Here is a 19,012-nt window from a genome sequence, read left to right as displayed (position 1 = left end):
GGAGCCATCTATTTCTTTTTTCTCATCTATATTCTTTCTCTATCTTGAAGCCCTCTATTTCTTTTTTCTCGTCTATTTTCTCTTTATCTCGTTTATTTTCTCTCTCTATTGTCTCTTTTCCTTTTATTTTTATAGATTAATTTTTTTAGTTAATTTTTTTTTTTTTACTAATAATAAAACGTAATTTAAAGAAACAATATAAATTCATTCCATTCCAACTTTCTTACCAAACACAGAAATGAGAATGAGCATTCCATTTGTACACATTCCATGTTTGCAACCAAACGGTTGAATAAGAATTATCATTCCCATTCCATTCTCTTCTCATTCCATTCCCACCTCAATTCCCATTCCATTCCAATTCATTCCACCACACCAAACATGCCCTTATGGTTTACCCCAAAAACAAAAATCATATTACTCTTTTTCATCTCTTTCGTTCCAAAGCTGACAATAGGCTACACAAGTGGGGTAGCCCTCCCTAATTCAAAATAACTTCTCACCTGGAGTGGACATATATATTAAGAACTTTTGTGCATGCGTACATGGCATGCAAAACGCGAGGGGGGTAGAGATCAAATTGAAGTACAATACTGTAAAAGCGCCATAATTACAATATCAAATCATTAAATTACAACAAGAAAGAGCGGTTGTGAGACTCCGAAATAGAATCTCAAAACTTTGGGTGCCTGCCTTAATTCACACATATGGTACACTAAAATACAATGCACCTAATCCTTGGCGAATACCTTGCAGATGGTCATGAGGTGTTTGCCCACTTGAGAGGCGAAGGATATCACCATGCATTCTAATCATTTTATTTCAACTTCTCTCCTCTTTCTTCACCAAAGCATTCATTTTCTTTTCCAGCTGCAAAGCATAAAAAGGTAAAAGACACCCCAATCAGAATGCTACTACAACTACCAAGTGCCAAAACCAATGCAAGGCTGAAAGGTAATCCAGAAATCAGTTCCGTACAACTGAACACATTCAAACCAGTCTAACACTATCATATCACATAACAAATTTCAGTATAAAGTTAACGTACCATTTGTAGAACCTAAAACCTTTAAAACTTGACAAACTTGAACATATATCTATTTTGCTAGGCAAGATTCAAATGGTTTACCAATCCCACTCCACTTTTCTAATACATATTTGTGTTACAAAAACCTATTCATGTGCCACAACCTCCAAGAATGACCAAGGTATCAAAACAAAAGTGAACATATTTTTCTGTCTCCCCCACCCCACCCCACCCCATCATGCAGCCAGTAAGTCCATGACATGGCAATAACACAACCTTTTATTTCTTTAACGACAAATAGATACAGACCTGAGCATTTTTCATCTTCTGTCTCTGCAATTCTTCAACTAGACTCCCAACACTGAGATTTCAAACTAGTTCAGTTAAAAATCGAAAGACCACGTGCAATAAGAAAACACCAGATACAATTTAATACCTTTGTTGCAATTGAATCAGCTGAGACTGCAGCTCCCTCTCCCTAGCAGGAACTGAAGCTATCTGAAATATCCAAATTTAACATTTATCTAATAGAACAGTGGGGAATTGTTGTCTGAACACACAACAAGAAGTAACTGTTCTCTGCAGGAGTTGGATTGTCAAATTTGTTCCCAAAAAGAGAATGATGATTGGCAGGAAAATAAAAGAAAAGAGAGACATGAAAAAGAAAGGCAGGTTCAAAAATGCAAGCCACATCATACATTTTTCACAAATGCAAAGGCAGGTTCAAAAATGCAAGCCACATCATACATTTTTCACAAATGCACAAAGTGGCTGCTATATTGTAATATTTTCATTTTTCTGTGGGTCTCATATAGTTGGTATATATTTATTTGTGTGGTGTAAAGAAAATGAAAAGAGATAAAAAGAAAATAAAAGAAAATGGTGGAGCCCACATGCCTTTTAAAAATAAGGCCAAGAGGCCATTTTGATCACACAATCTCTCTCTCTTTTCTCTCTCCCGTAACCCTTTTCCTCTCTTTCCTTTTCTATATATATATATATATTTTTTTTTGGGGACCAAGGATGTTTTAGGGAAAGGGAATGGGGAAAAGTAACGATGTTGAACTTGGGGTATGGAGTTTTCTTGTTTGGATGCGTAGATCACTTAGAAAGAGTGGTTTGATGTTGTCAGTTAAGCGTTAATGATTGATGGCATCGTTGATGGTATTGAGGTGACTGGAAAGCTTTTAGGTTGATTGATGATTGTGGTATTGGCGTTGTGTTACTTTTAACTTGTTATGATTAAAGTATGATTGGAATTTTTATAATAGGTATGTGACTATATAACCGTTGTGGTTGCGTAGAGAGATGAATTGATAGTAAATGAATCTCATGGTTGTTGAGGTTACGTATAGTGATGGATGGATAGTGAGTGGATCTCATTGTTAATTTGTGTACTGTGTAAGATTGTACTCGAGGTCTGGACCTGAGGACAGGAACAACGTCTGTGTTGAGATTGGATCGATGACGAGAATGGCTTGGCCAACCATTTTTTTCTGAATCAGTCCCTCTTTAACATGATGTCGAGTCAAAGGTCCATGATTGTTTTGGTTGTTAGGGACAATGAGAGTACGGTATTGCGGGTTGTGTCGGCGTGACAGTGTGGATTCAGGTGGTCTGTCTTGGGTGATGAGGTGTGTTAGGTGGAACCAAGTGTCCAATTTGTTTGGTTATTGAAGATCTTGTTTTGAGGATTTTGTCCTGAGTACAAGATAGTGGGCTTTACTGATTTGGTGACTAATGTTTATGCAGGCATTGGGAGATTCATTATTTTGTCGTTTTGAGGTTGTTAAGTGTAATGGTTGCAGAATGGTGCGGTTGATGGTTACTTGTACTGATATATAATGGTGTAGTTATATGTTAGATAGCGAGTGTTTGGTCTGATGGAGATGTATAAATTGAGATTTTGTGCGTTCTTTAAAGGGTGAGTTGAGGTTGGATGTTGTCTTTTTTGGTGGTCTGATGACTGTTCTTTTTTTTTTTGGCATTGGAGCCTTTCGCAGCAGTGTAGAGTGGACCGATGTCCGTTTTGAGTCAGGCGTAAGGTCTTGTAGTCTTTTGTTTTGATGAGTACCCTCATAGGGTGGTGAGCATCGGTTTTATGGGAATGGGTTCTGATTTGCCTGGTGACGTCCGGTGTCAAAAGTGATGATGTTGGTGAGTCCATGGTTTTGGAATTTAGTGAGCTGTTCTTGAGAAGGTGTGTGGCTGTGGGTCTCCTTCTTTAAGATTGCGAGGACGAAATCTCTTTAAGGAGGGTAGATTGTAATATTTTTATTTTTATGTGGGTCTCATATAGTTGGTATATATTTATTTGTGTGGTGTAAAGAAAATGAAAAGAGATAAAAAGAAAATAAAAGAAAATGGTGGGGCCCACATGCCTTTTAAAAATAAGGCCAAGAGGCCATTTTGATCACACAATCTCTCTCTCTCTTTTCTCTCCCCCGTAACTCTTTTCCTCTCTTTCCTTTTCTAGATTTCTTTTTTCTTTTTGTCTCAAACTTCCAAATTTGATTTGTCTTTTAATTTTGAGTGCCGTTTGCGGCAAATTGAAGCTCACGACGAGATCTATAAGTTGATCGGAGCAATTTCTAGTTTGGTACACTCCTTGATTTTCGAAATTTAGGGCATCAATTTGGGAGTTTTGCATAATCTTGAGGTAGGGGTTCTTAATTCCCAATTTCTTGTTCCCTTGTGAATTTCCTTTAATTATTTGTTATCAAGCATGCTTTATTTGAATTGATTGCTTGAAAAATGATATAGAGTTGTTGTATTTGAAGTTTATGCTTATATGTGTTGATAAAATTATGTGAAAAGCATGCTTAGATGTTAATTTCCATGCCTACGGTGTTTATTAATTCTCTAGACATTGCTATAAAGGAGCATGTTAAATTGTGTAGTGTGAAATTTTCTTATTCTCATATTATTGAAAAAAAATAATAATAATAAAAATAAAAATAAAAATATGTGACATGCATTCATAGCATTGGGCATGAATGAAAAGGGCAAAGTGTTTTGAAATAAAAGTGAAAGGGATTTTTGGGAAAAGTTTTGATTAAAGTGGTCTTGTGAAAACTCGACCGCCTAGGAGTTGCCTAAGGACCGTGGGGTTAACGTGACCTAGAGGAAACTAGGGAAACTGTTCTAGCGTGGTTGAGTTAACTGGCCCCAAATGACGCCCTGGAGTTGCCTTGTGGTCAGGGACAGTTAGCCAATCCTTCTCTCGTGCCGCCATGGAGTTGCCATGGGACAGTTGCATTAACGGTTTGGAAATGATGGCAGAAATGTTTTTGTAAAATGGGGAGTGACATTGCATCCCATTGCACAGCATAATTTAATTATGACTTGGATTGTCAAATTTGTTGCTATGTTTACCCCAGTGTGGTATGATCCCGCTTCTTTATTTTTTCTATTCATTGTGTGGATTCATGAGGTCACAAGAGGTGTGTCTTAGGCACCACCTACTAAGCAATTTGCTCACCCCTTATATTTAATATTTTTCAGGACATGGAAGGGAAGTGGCAGACGATGCTCCTCCACTGGGTTCGATGGGTTAGTAGACCGTTTTGGCATACTTTGTAGCTATGATTTCATTTTATTATTTATTCATTCATTTATTATTATTATTTTTTTATAAACCTTGGGATGACACATATATTATGTATTGACATAGGAAATGATAGTAGTGCCCTTAGTTGACCTCAGGTTCAGGTAAGGACCCGGTTAGCGATTTTGAACCATCGGGTTCGGGTCGTTACATATATCATAAAAATAAAAATACTGGCCAAGTCTTGGGAACATCAAGCTAAAACGTACCTCTTAAAGAATACACATTAATCTTTTCTCGACTATAAAGCATCATTAATTCATAATGGCCAATTATTAACTCAAAAAGTAAAATAATAGACTTACACTTGATATATGACAAATATATATAGCTAGCAGAATTCAAAAGATTCTTTAATATTAAATAATAAAAAAGATTCTTTAATGAATATGTACTCTAATACCTGTTGAAGGCCATTAGTTCCCGCCTCAGAGAAGTCCATGGAATTTGCTGTACCAAGAAATGCAAGTCAGATACAACAGATATGTTTTCACCAATAAGATGGTATACACGTTAATGATCAAAGACGAAAGGAATTACCAGAGGTTTGCTCCACATACTTGATAAGTTTAACTATTTCTTCCTTTCAACATCAATGAAGAATAATTCAGAAACAGTCAATGTCATGTATGCATAAAAGTTGAGAAAAATATTAGATGCATACCCTTTGCATGGTGTTCTGCTGCAAAATGCATTGCAATGATGGCAGAACTGAAGTAGCTGAAATGCTTGAGCTTGTCGGACTGGTAAAACCTCCAGAAACTGGATTTAAGTAGCAGTTTGTAGGACCCTGTATTTGAGATAATAAAGGCAATGGTTATAAAGCCATTGCCTAAAAAGATAAATTACCAAGTTCCACCCTTATCATTAATAAAGACAAACAGCATAACAAAAGACAATCCAAGAACAATGAAAGCGAAGACAAAAACCTCAAAGGACAACTAGCAATGACCCAATAGCAACAACATTCAAATCAAACTCAGTATTGCAGCATTGTTGCTGGAAGGTCAACTCTTGTGATATGGAAAACTAAGTTATAACAGGTGCAAGGCAGTTTAACAAGACAGTGGAAACTTCCGAAAAAGACACCATGGTATATGATGTATCAAAAGGAAGACATCTTAATGTTTTCCTAAAAGCTTTTTGCACAGCTTCGTTCTACTGAACATCAAACCGTGTAACGCAAGGAAATCACCTTGTTACTAATTTTCAACAATATATCATTATATCTAAAAAAATCCAGACAAATGCAACAGAATAGACTAGTGATCTAATTTGGTTAGCATTTAATAAAAGTAGAGGTTCCTAAATTTAAGCAGAAGAGGATTAAATATGTAAGTGTACTGCAGAAAAAGGTTTAACTACACCAAACCGGCGAAGTCGTGGAATGAGTACCAAAAGGAATCACAAATGGAAAACTTCAGGACAGGAAAGCAGCACAGTCGTCAAGTAAATTAGAAGCTGAAACGGACTGACTTGACCAATGCCATTACCTAAAGTTGAACCCACATTACAGGGTGCTGGGATATGTGGGTTGATTTGAGTACCTGACTATTATAATAACATCTTACTGCAAACATACCTTAGGACTCAACTCTGCTGAAGCTGAAGTGACACTAAAGCGTCCCTTGCGCTGGACAACTGCTCCTTCTGAAGCATCATCCGCTGCATAAACAGATGGCACAAGCAAAAGAGACTTGTCATAAATTGGACAAAAAAAAAAAAAAAAAAAAAGGACCCTGTTTTATAGTAATCCACATGAACAAATTAAGAAACCAGAGAAATTACCAGATGCAAGGTTATTGGCATCTTTCTTTTGACGATGCAATGGGCCACTATAATTTCGCTCATATCTTGGTTGCAAATGTTCCCTTCAGATTATTTTAAAAATATGTTACTATGATCTAAAACACAGTCTTTCTCATAAGTGCACATCATCCAAACAAATCAAAGCCAAAACACAGAATATCAACAGTCAAACCACTGAGGCACAATCCAAATACAATGCAACCCAATAATCCAACAACTCATACGGGGTTCTGCGGTTGCTTGTCAACTTTCATGGTCATTTAATTTATTGTAGTAGTAAAAGATGGGAGGGAGAGGCTCTAAGACTTCAAATCTTTTATCTTCTAACAAATCTAAAGTTTCAAATTAAGATAAGAGTACATGAGAATTAAAGTTGAATGTTGTGGCTTTACTCTAGGGATAAAATTATTTCTAGTTTTGCATTGTATGTAGAGCAACCATATTGTTCATTTTCTAGAACAAAACGTAGGAACTTCCGATTTTTTAGAAATTGAACGTTAGTCGTTGAATAAGTGACTCACTTGGACAAGTTCCAAGATAAGAGAAGTTAAGAAACCCACATCCTTCTATCAAGAAATATTGGGTATATCCTCCCAATCACTGGTACGACGCTACTATAATTTAGACACTTCTCAAGAAGTAACGACTTTAATTTGCACTATATTGGTTTGAGAATAAATCAGTAAAATCATTACAACCAAATCTCATTAATTAAATAAATAAATAATGGAAAGAAAAAAGGAGAAAGATATCATTCACTAAACATGATAAACATCCAATCTTCACATCCAACAGTTGCATGATTCCAGTTTTATAAGGAAAAAAAACAAATGGCATTAATGTTTTCAACAAATCATATCTTTTAGAACTTCGAACATTGCATTTGGACAGGTCGAACTGCAGTCTTAGAAACCCTACCATACTAACCCATTATCATTCCTCAAGATACACAAGTTTACTTTTGAACAATTAAGTTGTCATAGAGCCACATTGCAACAGTAAAGTCTGAATTTGACATCCTGAATTTACAAGATGGCAGGAAATGAGATACATTTAAGACTTTCTCCAATCCTCTCGCAAGAGCTAAAACTTATCCACAAAACAAGATAGTTCATTCAAAGGAAAATATTTAGAACAATAAAAAGCTAATATCCTCCAAAAATTTCCTGCAATCTTGCAGTTCATCTTCTTGTAATTATACCTCTAGAAATGAAAATATATTTGAAGAGCAAATAATGGAAACACCATTACAAGAACGTATGATAATTACATTGCAGATGAAATAATCCCTGATAGATAATACATTTACATTATCTCGTTTTTACTTCAAAATATATCGATTTCCATCAAAACTGATCAGCTAAATTCAACATAAAAGACCAAAAACGAAAAAACAATATGTTTCCCATTTAAGAGTTGAACGGGAAATCAAGGATAAATTTAACACCAGAAAAGTATAAATTTACCTGTCCCCATCACCAATAACCTTCTTAGGCGAAATAAAGTTGTCCTGTAATATTGAACCGCTCAAGAATTTTTCCCGTCCAGGAACTAAAGAACGTGATAAAGAACTATTTTGTCCCAATTTTTCACCATCATCTCTTACAGCTTCTTGGTGCTCAGCTTTTTGTATTCGACTCTGCTGTTCAAACTCTGAATGAAAATCATCTTTCCAAGTTGGACTGCAAGCAGCTGCATCGTCCTCACAAACATCAAAACAACCTCTGCATTGAAATACACAGTTGCATAAATAGAGAAATCAAAAGGTACTTAAGATATTTGATTTTCTTTCTTTTCTTTTTTTTTTCACTGGAAGTAGGAGCCATTGCATTGTGCTGCAGTAAGACCTTGTGCTGCCAGGTGTGAGAATGCGGATTTGAGTCTTAGGCAGCCACTTTATTATCCCTCTTAGCTCCCTCTATTAAGAGGGGCAAAGCTTCCTGGAAGTGGTGCATGCACAACACAAATGATACAAACCCATGCAAAGTGGCAGTTTATATTGTTTGGAATTACAATTTACTATTACATTTATTTATCTTTTAATGTTGAAGCATGTCAAATGAGTATTTCAAAGCTTTCTATTCTGTAATAATCTATTTATGTATTTACTTTATATTTGCATTTACAGCATAAACCAAAAAAGGCATTACCCAATGCTGCTACCGCCTTCGTGTAGTAGTAGATGGAAAAGTTTGGAAATAGAACTAACCTAGCAGGCTAGCACGGATATGCCTAAAAGGTCAAGAGGTCCGTGTCGGACATGGACATGCGTTGGACACGAACTAAGCTTGCCGTGTGATATGGACATGCTGCACACATGCCAACAAGCTGTTGACATGCCGTGGACACGCGCCTGATTAAAATGGGTTTTAGAAAAAAGATCATTAAGGGAAAATGTCGAATCTTGCACTCTTTTGCAACCAAGCTTTGAACTTGTAACGGATCAACAAAGCTTGACTGTCAGTGAGCCTCCTCCTTCAATGAATCCTCTCTGTGTATTTTTTTCTTTCCTTTTTATCCTCTTTCTTCCTATCACAAACCCTTCGTACTCTACGGGTTATTTCTTTTATTATCGATAAAGCTCTATTCTTTCTCAACAAAACCTTAATCTTCCTTATTTCTTTTATTTTTTTCTCTTAACAGTGTTTCTCTCTCTCTCTCCGCTCTAAAATTCTATTTCCTTCTCTTAGAAAAGGTTCAGAAATTCTACTTCATTCTATTCTCTCTCTTTTTTTCCATTTTCCATTCATTCTCTATACAACTACTCTGTCTGTCCCAAAAAAGTCACAGTTCCCCAAAAGGGACATTTTTTAGGGACAGGGGGAGTATAATCTATTGTTTAGTTGTGGCTATAGGTACAAGAAGTTTTATGAAGGGAGTTCAGAAATTATAACCCAGCCCATTCTCTCTTCTTTTTTCTCTTCTTCAATGAGAGAATCGTAGTTGTAGTTTAGTTACTGTGATATATGATAAGTAATATTAGTCTAATAATATATTGTCACATGTATAAAAGTATATATTTAATATTTGTGTTCCCAACATGTCCGTGACTTAATTTTTTAGGATTTGCTGTGTTGCCGGGTACATGTCGTGTCGTATCCGTATCTGGGCTTCTTAGCCTATGGCACTATTATGCAAAGTGAATACTGTCAGACTCAAAACTGCATCCTCACACTTGTTAGGCTGAGCTTTTATCATTGCATCAATAAATAGTCCCTTCATATATATACTCCTAAACTAACATAAAAGAATATGCATGTTGCTTCTATATGTACATTACATTAATTAGAATCCATGATTACATCGACACACGTGTAGATATAGATGACATCGTGTTCATGAAAAATGCAAAAGACTAGTAGCAAAGAATAGGAAATATAAATTGGATTGCATGAAAGGAACTTTTGAGTTAAAATAAATATTTTTAAATAAATGGCAATTGAAAGTGTTCCCAACAGTAATAAATAAATACGATTTTCTCAGCAAGGAAAACCCGAGACATAACAAGAAAATAAAGTCGTACTTTAGTGCCTGAAGAGGCTGAACAGGAAATGCAAGTAGTGAACTCTCCAAATTGTAAATATCATTGAGCCCATCCTGAAAAGTGAAGACATGGAAGGTGGATATTACGTATTTTAAGGAGTGAAAGCTCAAAAGATTACGTAAACAAATTACATATACAAATACACACGACCCAGAAAATAAAAAAGGAAAACAACAGAGACTTCATTTTAACTTCGTTATAATTGATACCTCCGTATGAAGTGCAGCATCTGAATGATTGGCCCTCACGGAGGACATTCTATCTGCTGGATAACCAACATCTTCACGTCTGTCTTGCTTACTACACCCGATAGGATCCTCTATGTTTGAAATGCCATCATAATCCCGGATCTGCAAGCAACACATTGACAGTAAAAGGGTAGAAAACCAATGGCAATTCTCTCTCAAATGAAATCATTTTCCTAGGTGATCACTGGACTAACTACATACAAGGGCAGCTTGATTCTTCAAATCCTCCAGATTAAAATTCCAGGCACTGATACCTCTAATGTACTCTTGCTGCAAGGTAAAAAGATCTCAGTTTAGGGTATATAGGAAATGCAAGCACCGTTATCTGCAGAAGAAGCTTTCTTTAAATTTAAGCATGTACCATTATCACAATTATGCACGTTATATATAATTACTACAGAATAACCCACATCCCAATTGAGATTTCTACCTTGAATCTAAATTTTCTTTTCCTTTATTTTCTAAATTATTCTATTAAAAAATTAATAAATAAAATAAAATTGGCAACAAAATATGCACTTAATATCTTGATGCTCCATAACTACAATGTAGGCAACGCAAAAATCAAAAGGACAGGACCTCATTATGACACTAGAACCAATTATGTGATACCAACTACATATGTGCTTGTATAAATCTTGACCAATAGGAAGTATGAACTCGACGACAAAATTTTCTATTCACCAAAAAATGGCAGATGAATTTGAATGACAATTAAGATAATCAGATAACGAGAGAATGAATCTATTGGTTAAGATTAAAACTGATGGTATCTGATACTCTTAGGAGCTTCCTGTGAGCAAACAATTTGATGCCATCCATCTTCCACTCTTTATATGAAATTGGACAGCAGCAAATCTTCAAGACCCTCTAAGGAAACTGATGATGAAACCATAGATATCCCCAAGAACAGAATAAACTTAAATTTAGTGAGTGCTTCATAGGCAAACCCATCAATGTTGGGACTGGTGGGATTTTAGCAACAAAGAAAATAGAAGTATTTACAACTTTTCGTCACCTTATGGAAGTAATGATGCTATCAGTATGGAGCTTGGTGCTTTTCCATTTGGTATCTGGTAAAGTGGTTCAAGAATTTCCTAGTTGAGTGGAGGTTCCTCTATGACTACAGTCATCACTAGGGGGCTTCAAGCACCCATGGTAGTAGGATGTATTAGCAGTACTTGACATTCGCATAAACATCAAGTTCAATTTGATAGGGATCATTGTTCTGGCAATGAAGGAACTCAGTTTTCTTGTCTACCATGGAAGAAACTACTGTTCCATCAAATGCCCCTTCCCACGCGAAAAAAAGAAGAAGTTAGTTTATTGTTGGTTTAAGAACATCACTAATTCAAACCCACATTGGTGGCAATTGAAGCCCCCATCTTGTAAAGAAATTCCCTTAGGATAGAACATGAGCTGGTGATGTTTTCCCATTTTTGTCTTTTGTCCTTCGAAAGACTCCTTGTCCTTCCTTTGGATCAACTTTTATTCCTCTACTACCTTTTTACCAGAGAAAAATAAAATAAAAATAAAAAATCCACTAAAACAATGTTGTTTCAAACTATCCCTAAAAGAAACTAGAAAAATAAATCATGAGATAAAAAGAGCTTGTAATTGACCACAAGCGGGTCAATATTCTCAAATGTACTAAAAAAAATGTAACTGCTAAGACAGTAATGAATCTCACATGCAGACCTATGACTAGATACATATACGAGTGCATATAGGACCACCTGAGGCATTTCGATTTAAAATTGAAAATACAACCATAATGAACTCTTTATCAGGATAAATGGCTAAAGTATAAAATTATGCTTCCAAAAATCAACCTCACTATTAGCTAAGAAACATGAGCAGTTCTAAGGAGAAGTCCATCCCTCCGGACACATATCAGCAACTGAAACTTCTTGGATGCTTCTGGACATGAATACAACACACATTCCACACTAAATGGTGATTTAACTTCCGTTCTCGCATCCCTTAAGCCGCTCACCGATCAATTTCAGAAAATTTTAGATTAAAAAATTCTCAAATATTGGCATATGAGTGATACTTTCTTAAATACTAACCAATATAAATTCTTTATAAAATTTCACACTAAATATGATTTTTTTAGTATAAACAAACAAATTAATTATAAGAAAACCAAATTGAAATTTATATAAAATTCCCAAAAAGGGATGACCATATTTTAAACAAGTGTAGAAAAGATTTATTATAGATGCGCGTACTGGTGAAGGAGAGAATACTAATTTATGTGCACATATACATATACATATACAATTCTACAAACACAAACAATAATGAGGGTAGTTACGATTATATAATTTATATAAAATATTTTAGATCAAATCATAATGAAATAATGTTTGTCATATACCATATGATTTCAACATAACAAATGTTTTCACTACCATGCCCTTGTCGCATTCGGTTCTAATTTTTTTTAGATTTGCTTTGTGGTCATATCTAATTCAAATGAAATAATGTCTGTCATATACTATATAATTTCAACATGAAAAAATGTTTTTACTACCATGCCCTTGTCATATTCGTGTTTTACTTTTTCTTAGATTTGTTTTGTGGTCATATCTATATTGTGTTTTCTCATACCCTTACCTTGTATCCATTCCATGCTTCCTGAACTATTAATTATTTTACTGTGTGGCACTTCACTAAGCCAAGAGATTCGTAATTACAGAGTGCACTTCTGAAAAATCCAAAGTTGGAAGTTCTTGTAATGTATTTCAAAACTTTTTCTGTTGCAAAAAGTCTATGACAAAAAAGGTCTAGATACAATATCCAACCCTCAAATTAAAAAAATTGTATGGAGGACCACAAGATCCACTTTTCAAATCTAATCAATTAATTATTACATGCTCATAAAGGCGAGATAAACCCTACCATCTGCGAACACTTAATAATGCTACCAGCATGGATTCAGGCAAAAAAATAATTGTATTGGGCTAGAAAAGTAAGGTTGTAGTACTGCAGATTATATACAGAACACTAGTTTAAAATCAAAAGTCAGAAACACTGTGCTCGCCTGTGATAAATGCTCCTTGTCCCCATATAATGCCTTGTTATGTACAAGCAAGTCGGCTTCTTTTGCCTGAAACAACAAGTCAAAGTAAGATAAGTTGTAACTGGAGTCATACCATCTATTTAAAAGAATTCACAAACTAAAATGACACAGATTAGAGTGTTGCAAGAGACCTTTAGCATTCTAAAACGATCGCCCAGAGGGGAAAGGCCATCAAGGATAGTACGAGCTAGATAATCATATGACCGTGCATGTTTAAAGAAATGGTGCTTCAGAAGCTTCTCTGAAGAGGGACGCTTCTTTGGATCCTTCACTAAGCAAGTAGCTACCAACTCTTTGAAAGACTACAAAGGCAACAGATAGTCAGAAAAATAATAAAAATGCTAAAAGCATTTGTCTAACCATATAAACCTTTGAAAATCTCTTGTCCCTTTCATAGTCAAGACCTGGTGGCGCATTTTGCAAAGTCATCAGCAGAACCTACAATTAAAAAGACAAGGGGAGAAGCATCATGCTGTATAACTGATCCTCAAAAGAATTAGGGTTTATTTGTAGAATGCATACAGATTGTAACTCTAAAATATATATAATCAACCTTCATAGGCGGATACTTAGAAAATGGGGCATGGCCATGAGCAAGTTCAAGTGCTGTTATTCCAAATGACCAGATGTCTGCTCTGTTTACACAAAACTGATCTTAGATGAACTTAAAATTAACAGAAAATAGCTTTGACATATATATCGGACAGCAAAAGTAAAAGGGGAAAATTTTAAAAGGAAATAGAAAAACATAGGTCAGACGTATCACTGACTCACTTAAAGTCATATCCATGCAATTGCTGCATAACTTCGGGAGCCATCCTGAGCAAACAATGCAAAAATAACAAATAATTGGTTCAAATCAACAACATATAACTGTTCCACCATGGATAAATTAATGGTAGACAATAGGACAATGACGGCCTGAAGGGGAATTTGTACCAGCATGGAGTTCCAACAAAAGTATTCCTTGAATGTTGCCTATCCCCAGTATCAAACATGCATGCAGATACTCCAAAGTCCGCTAACTTGACAGCACCATTAGAGTCAATTAATATATTCCCAGCCTGCAAAAATAGATTAAGAGTGTAATACAGTACACAACTAATATCCTAGCTGATATAGTCACCACAGGAAGAACACATAAAAACCTTGACTGACATGCTTAACAAATATGACAGAGAAATTGGAGACATGATGTCATGTAGCCTGTAGGCATAGTGATTAATTTCTTCTAGGGAAATGACAATGCAATCAGATACGATGTTAAAAGTAATTAGAGAAAATGTAAAATTACCCTAAATACTTTTCACATGATTTGGCATCATAGGCCATATTTGTCAGTGAAGGCAATTGAAAAAAAATAATGCATCTGAACATGAGAACAAAATCAACAAAAACCAATTGGACAAGTTAAAAAATTGAAGGAGACAATAATACCTTCACATCTCTGTGAATGTGCCCATGGGCATGAAGATAAACAAGAGCTTTAAGAACCTCACGTAATAACGTAGCAATAACAGGCTCTTCAAAACCTTCTGGATGAGAAGACTTCATTATATGAAGACATGATCCCCCAGCCATGTATGGCATCACGACCCAAAGGTTGTGGCCTGTAGTGAATGAGCAATGTGCTCGTAATAAATTTGGATGATCAATCAATGTCATTGTCTGTACCTCTCGTCGTATACCATCCTGGATAATTTACACAGAAAAAACACTCAATATGACAGAACGTAAGGAATATAATAATTAACACAGAACTCTTGATGGATTATTTTAAAGTTTGGACAAGCATCAACAGCACATGCGCACACACTTTTGCCCTAATATGGAATAAAGAGATGTATTATTAATTTCTTGGTCATGTCATTTGAAGTGAGCAAGACAAATTTCCCCGGAAACAATTTTCTTGCAAGAGGTAAACATCGTACACAAGCACAGATTATGTTTGAACAAATAGTAATGTATGGTTTATATGCTTGCAAAAGGTAATTGAGAATAAGTGGGTGTGTGAGTACCAACTAGAAAAAAAAACTGAGAATAAGTTAACAATAATGCATAGAGCAGTATAACATATTAACAAATAACATGAAGAACAATAGAGAAAGCCAACGACCAAATGTATTAATAAATGTATATATCTGGCAGCTAAAGAGAAACCAACATACCAGGTCATTATTACACTTTTCCAGATCAAGAACCTTGATAGCAACTATCTCATTAAGTGGAATGCAGAGAGCCCTATAAACAGAGGCACTGACGCCTTCTCCAACTTCTTCATACAACTTGTAATCGCTTGCATTAACAGGAAATCTTTTCTCTGAGACCTGTTCCATATTTTCTTCTTATATCATACCACTAACACATTCTTTTCTCTCAAATGCTCCGGAAAACAAGAATAAAATGTGTACTGAGAAGGTGATAATCAAATTACTGGGAGGTTTTTTCCAATATGGTAACATCTTCCATCTGTTCAACACAAAATTCCACTTAACCCCTGTGACTTCATTAAGGAGCCTTTTTACCAAAAACTTTCTAGCAAGTAGACCATTTAAACTTAAAAGGTCCAACTGACCTTGAGAATCCTACGACAACAGCAGATAACAGTCCCGGTACACAGAGAAATTATCATATCCAGCTCTATTCATCGAGTAGATACACAAAGAACCATGAAATAAAGTATAAGCCCAGAAGTACTACAGTCTGCCTAAGCACTTCATATTATTACTCTGCTCTGACAGTGAATAGAAACTTGGGGCAAATCAGACCTGCCCACAAGCGAAAATTTCACACCAAGATTATCTGACTTTGAACTACCAATTCTACTCTGGAACTTCAACAAAAAGTTTAAGGACCAATACTCCTGGACAACAATAGCTGAAGAACCAACACGCCTGGGCAAACAAAAACAAATAATTATTAGGAAATGAACAAAGTAGGCAATAACCAATGTACTAGGAAGGTAATAAACAAAACAAACCATTTCACCAAGCTGATTTATAACTTAACATAAAAAGAAACTACATAGAATTTGCAACAGGAAATAAAATTCCTCTAATTCATATCAATAGCAATTGATACTAGGATTTGAGAAAAGCAAACTATTCCAACTACTTCAGTGATTACAATGATGACATTACTGGACAAGACTACAATGGTCTAAGATTCTGAGTGGCATTAATAGATGTCCATTCTCATAAGTCAATATTAAAAGAATCACGAGTGAATCCAAATGGGTTTCTCAATCTCCAACCACCAAAGGAGGTGCTTTGTAAATGCTGCAGCAGCAGCAGCCCCAGGAGATTGTGGAGCTTCAACCAATGGCAAATAGACATCCACCCATGTAAAGAGGAAAATGAGGATGCCAATTATGAGAATGCAAATGAATTTTACTATTTTTTACAAGTTCAAGATGTTTGTGAATTTTAATATTTCATTTTGTTCGCTATAATAAGTAAAATATAATCAAATGGTTATTCACTATGTCCTCTAATTTAGCATGGAACTGTGAAAGTATCCTTAAAATTTTCAAATCGCAAATACATTGCCAAACACATAAACAACAATAAGAAAACCAGAATATTTGTGAAATGCTATCATTAAAAATAAATTATCATTATAACCTTATCTAAAGATAATTGACTTATGGGGCAAGTAGAACCTTAGTTGAACAGACATTGTATCTCTTTTGTGTTACAATGTCAACACCAAACAATAAAAACTAAATTGAGGAAAGGGAACCTTAAAACTCTAACTACTGACAGCATTTTAGTATGTTATGTCCAAAGAATCAATCATCATTCAATAATCTTAGCAATTATACACTGATATGTTGGAATTGGGATGGTGTGAAGGCACCTATTGTTGCCAAATTCAGAAGCTTTCTTAAACAAAATTGCCACTGAAATCTGTACTGTCAATGCCACATTCAAAAATTGCTTCAGCCCAATACAGCTAAATTACAAAACCCTAGAAAGCTATCCGGTAAGAAAAATGACTTACAGTAACACTTTGTATTAAAAAAATAAAAATTAAATAAGAATTAGATATTATTGTGGAACATCATATGGTGAAACACATCACAATCATTATGATAAAAGGTTAGAAAATTGAGGAGTACGAAAATCTTGAAAATGAAAATTAATCTCCTAAAATGCATCATTAGTTTCTAATGGTAAGAACTTGCCATGGTCCCAGCTTATGCAAAATTCTCCTATGAACATTATTAGTTGATATAGTAATTGAAATCAGCCAGTGAACCAACGTGATCAATTACACATACCACAAACAAAACAAAACAAAACCCAGACTACAATGAGCCAATTGAAGTTATTTTAATCCACCAAACAAAAACGATGTAATCATCAAATTTTAACCTCAAAAAAACCGATAAAATACTTATGAATCCCAAAAAAAAAATGCAGTGAATTGGAGAATATTAATTACACATATAGTGACTAACTAACGAATCCAATATAAATGAATATATATATATATATATACACACACTCGAATATATAACGATGTTTAATCATTTTACCGGTTGAATTACAGATTTATCGATGAAAGTACCGAACTAGGGTTTCGCTACCAGGACCTGAACAATAACTGAATCTAACTTCGCTCAGATAAAAGATAAACCCCTGTAACGACTCTGCAGATGATAATCTTCGGCTAGTCCGCCATATACGATGTAAAGATGGGAAGATAATCACATATATAGTTCATCCAACACTTCTTGTCTACAGTTTTTGCGATCGAATCTTCACCGTTAAAAACATACCACCACGATGACAAAGAAAGGGAGAGAAAAAAAAACAAAAACAAAAAAATGAAATACCTTTTTTCTTTTTTCTTTTTTCTTTTTTCTTTCACAGTACCTGCTTGGTAGCAGAGAATATTGGGAAAAATATAATGAAAGTTATAACTTATGAGGTAACAAGAGAGAGAGGGGGACTGGGGGAGGGGGGAACAACAGCGATGCAATTTGTAGTGGGACCGGCATGAGGACGAGCTTAGTAGGTGAATCAAAACGGTGTCGTGTGATCAGATTGTATTATCGATATTTTATTACTCCGAAAAGCTATCATCACACGAGACTATGAGAGGGATCAATCATTGGTCAACTATCAAAATATGATTCGAAAATGAGAGTAAATTATAAAAAATCTTCCACCGGTAGGTAACTCATAAAACAATCTTTAAGAATTCAGAAATTATAAAACTATTTTTAACAATGTTAAAAACAAGTATATCATAAAAATAGCAGAATTTTTATATAATTTTTTTAGTTTTCTAAATGACAAAACTATATAGAGAAAATGAATTTGAGAGAGTCTATGTTTTATAAATTCAGTGGATTAGGGGTTGGAATCATATTTGAAAATTTTCAAAGTAGAAAATGCAAGACAATCAAATGTTGTAAGGAAGCAATATACGAAATACGAATATAATGTCATACAGGTTTAGAGATATGACAAATTTCAAACAGGATACAAAAAAATTAGATTTATATATGTAATGTATTTTTGGTCAAATTTTTTAAAATATTATTATTTCCAATGCATATTAAATATGAATTTGTTTCAAAAAATATAAAATAAGTATCCTTAATGATATATTTTAAATTTTTCTTAATAATTATACCACAATATTATTGCTCAAAAAATTACATTTTAAGTTTAAAACT

At 34.8% G+C, this 19,012-nt stretch overlaps 1 protein-coding gene across 1 annotated transcript; it reads right to left on the bottom strand.

Annotated features, from left to right (window-relative positions):
- Nucleotides 1–393: 393 nt before the first annotated feature.
- LOC132284547 (uncharacterized) lies at nucleotides 394–18,127 on the bottom strand. Its single transcript, XM_059786658.1, has 21 exons — nucleotides 17,864–18,127; nucleotides 15,492–16,217; nucleotides 14,761–15,015; nucleotides 14,263–14,387; nucleotides 14,098–14,142; nucleotides 13,877–13,958; nucleotides 13,693–13,761; nucleotides 13,455–13,625; nucleotides 13,285–13,350; nucleotides 10,437–10,505; nucleotides 10,197–10,337; nucleotides 9,967–10,040; nucleotides 7,910–8,167; nucleotides 6,423–6,505; nucleotides 6,217–6,299; nucleotides 5,299–5,424; nucleotides 5,175–5,217; nucleotides 5,038–5,084; nucleotides 1,464–1,525; nucleotides 1,337–1,388; nucleotides 394–870 (listed from the first exon to the last, which is right to left on the bottom strand). The coding sequence occupies exons 2-21, from the start codon at nucleotides 15,657–15,659 to the stop codon at nucleotides 823–825; spliced, it is 2,067 nt and encodes a 688-aa protein (XP_059642641.1). The 5' UTR covers nucleotides 15,660–16,217; nucleotides 17,864–18,127; the 3' UTR covers nucleotides 394–822.
- Nucleotides 18,128–19,012: the final 885 nt, after the last annotated feature.

Source organism: Cornus florida, unplaced genomic scaffold (assembly GCF_030987335.1).
Source record: "Cornus florida cultivar Cherokee Brave unplaced genomic scaffold, ASM3098733v1 CherokeeBrave_3.0.0_Hap2_Chr11, whole genome shotgun sequence".
NCBI classification, from domain to species: Eukaryota; Viridiplantae; Streptophyta; class Magnoliopsida; order Cornales; family Cornaceae; genus Cornus; species Cornus florida.
Note: the sequence above shows the minus strand (reverse complement) of the source record. Positions and strands in the feature narration are given on the sequence as shown.

Bases quoted from the DNA above. Each gene is read 5' to 3' on its own strand.
- LOC132284547 (XM_059786658.1), bottom strand. From the start codon at position 15,659: ATGGAACAGGTCTCAGAGAAAAGATTTCCTGTTAATGCAAGCGATTAC. The intron at 14,143-14,262 runs GTACAAATTCCC...TTGTTTGCTCAG, and splicing joins TTTGTTGGAACTCCATGCTG to GATGGCTCCCGAAGTTATGC. The intron at 10,338-10,436 runs GTATGTAGTTAG...TGTTGCTTGCAG, and splicing joins TGAAGAATCAAGCTGCCCTT to ATCCGGGATTATGATGGCAT.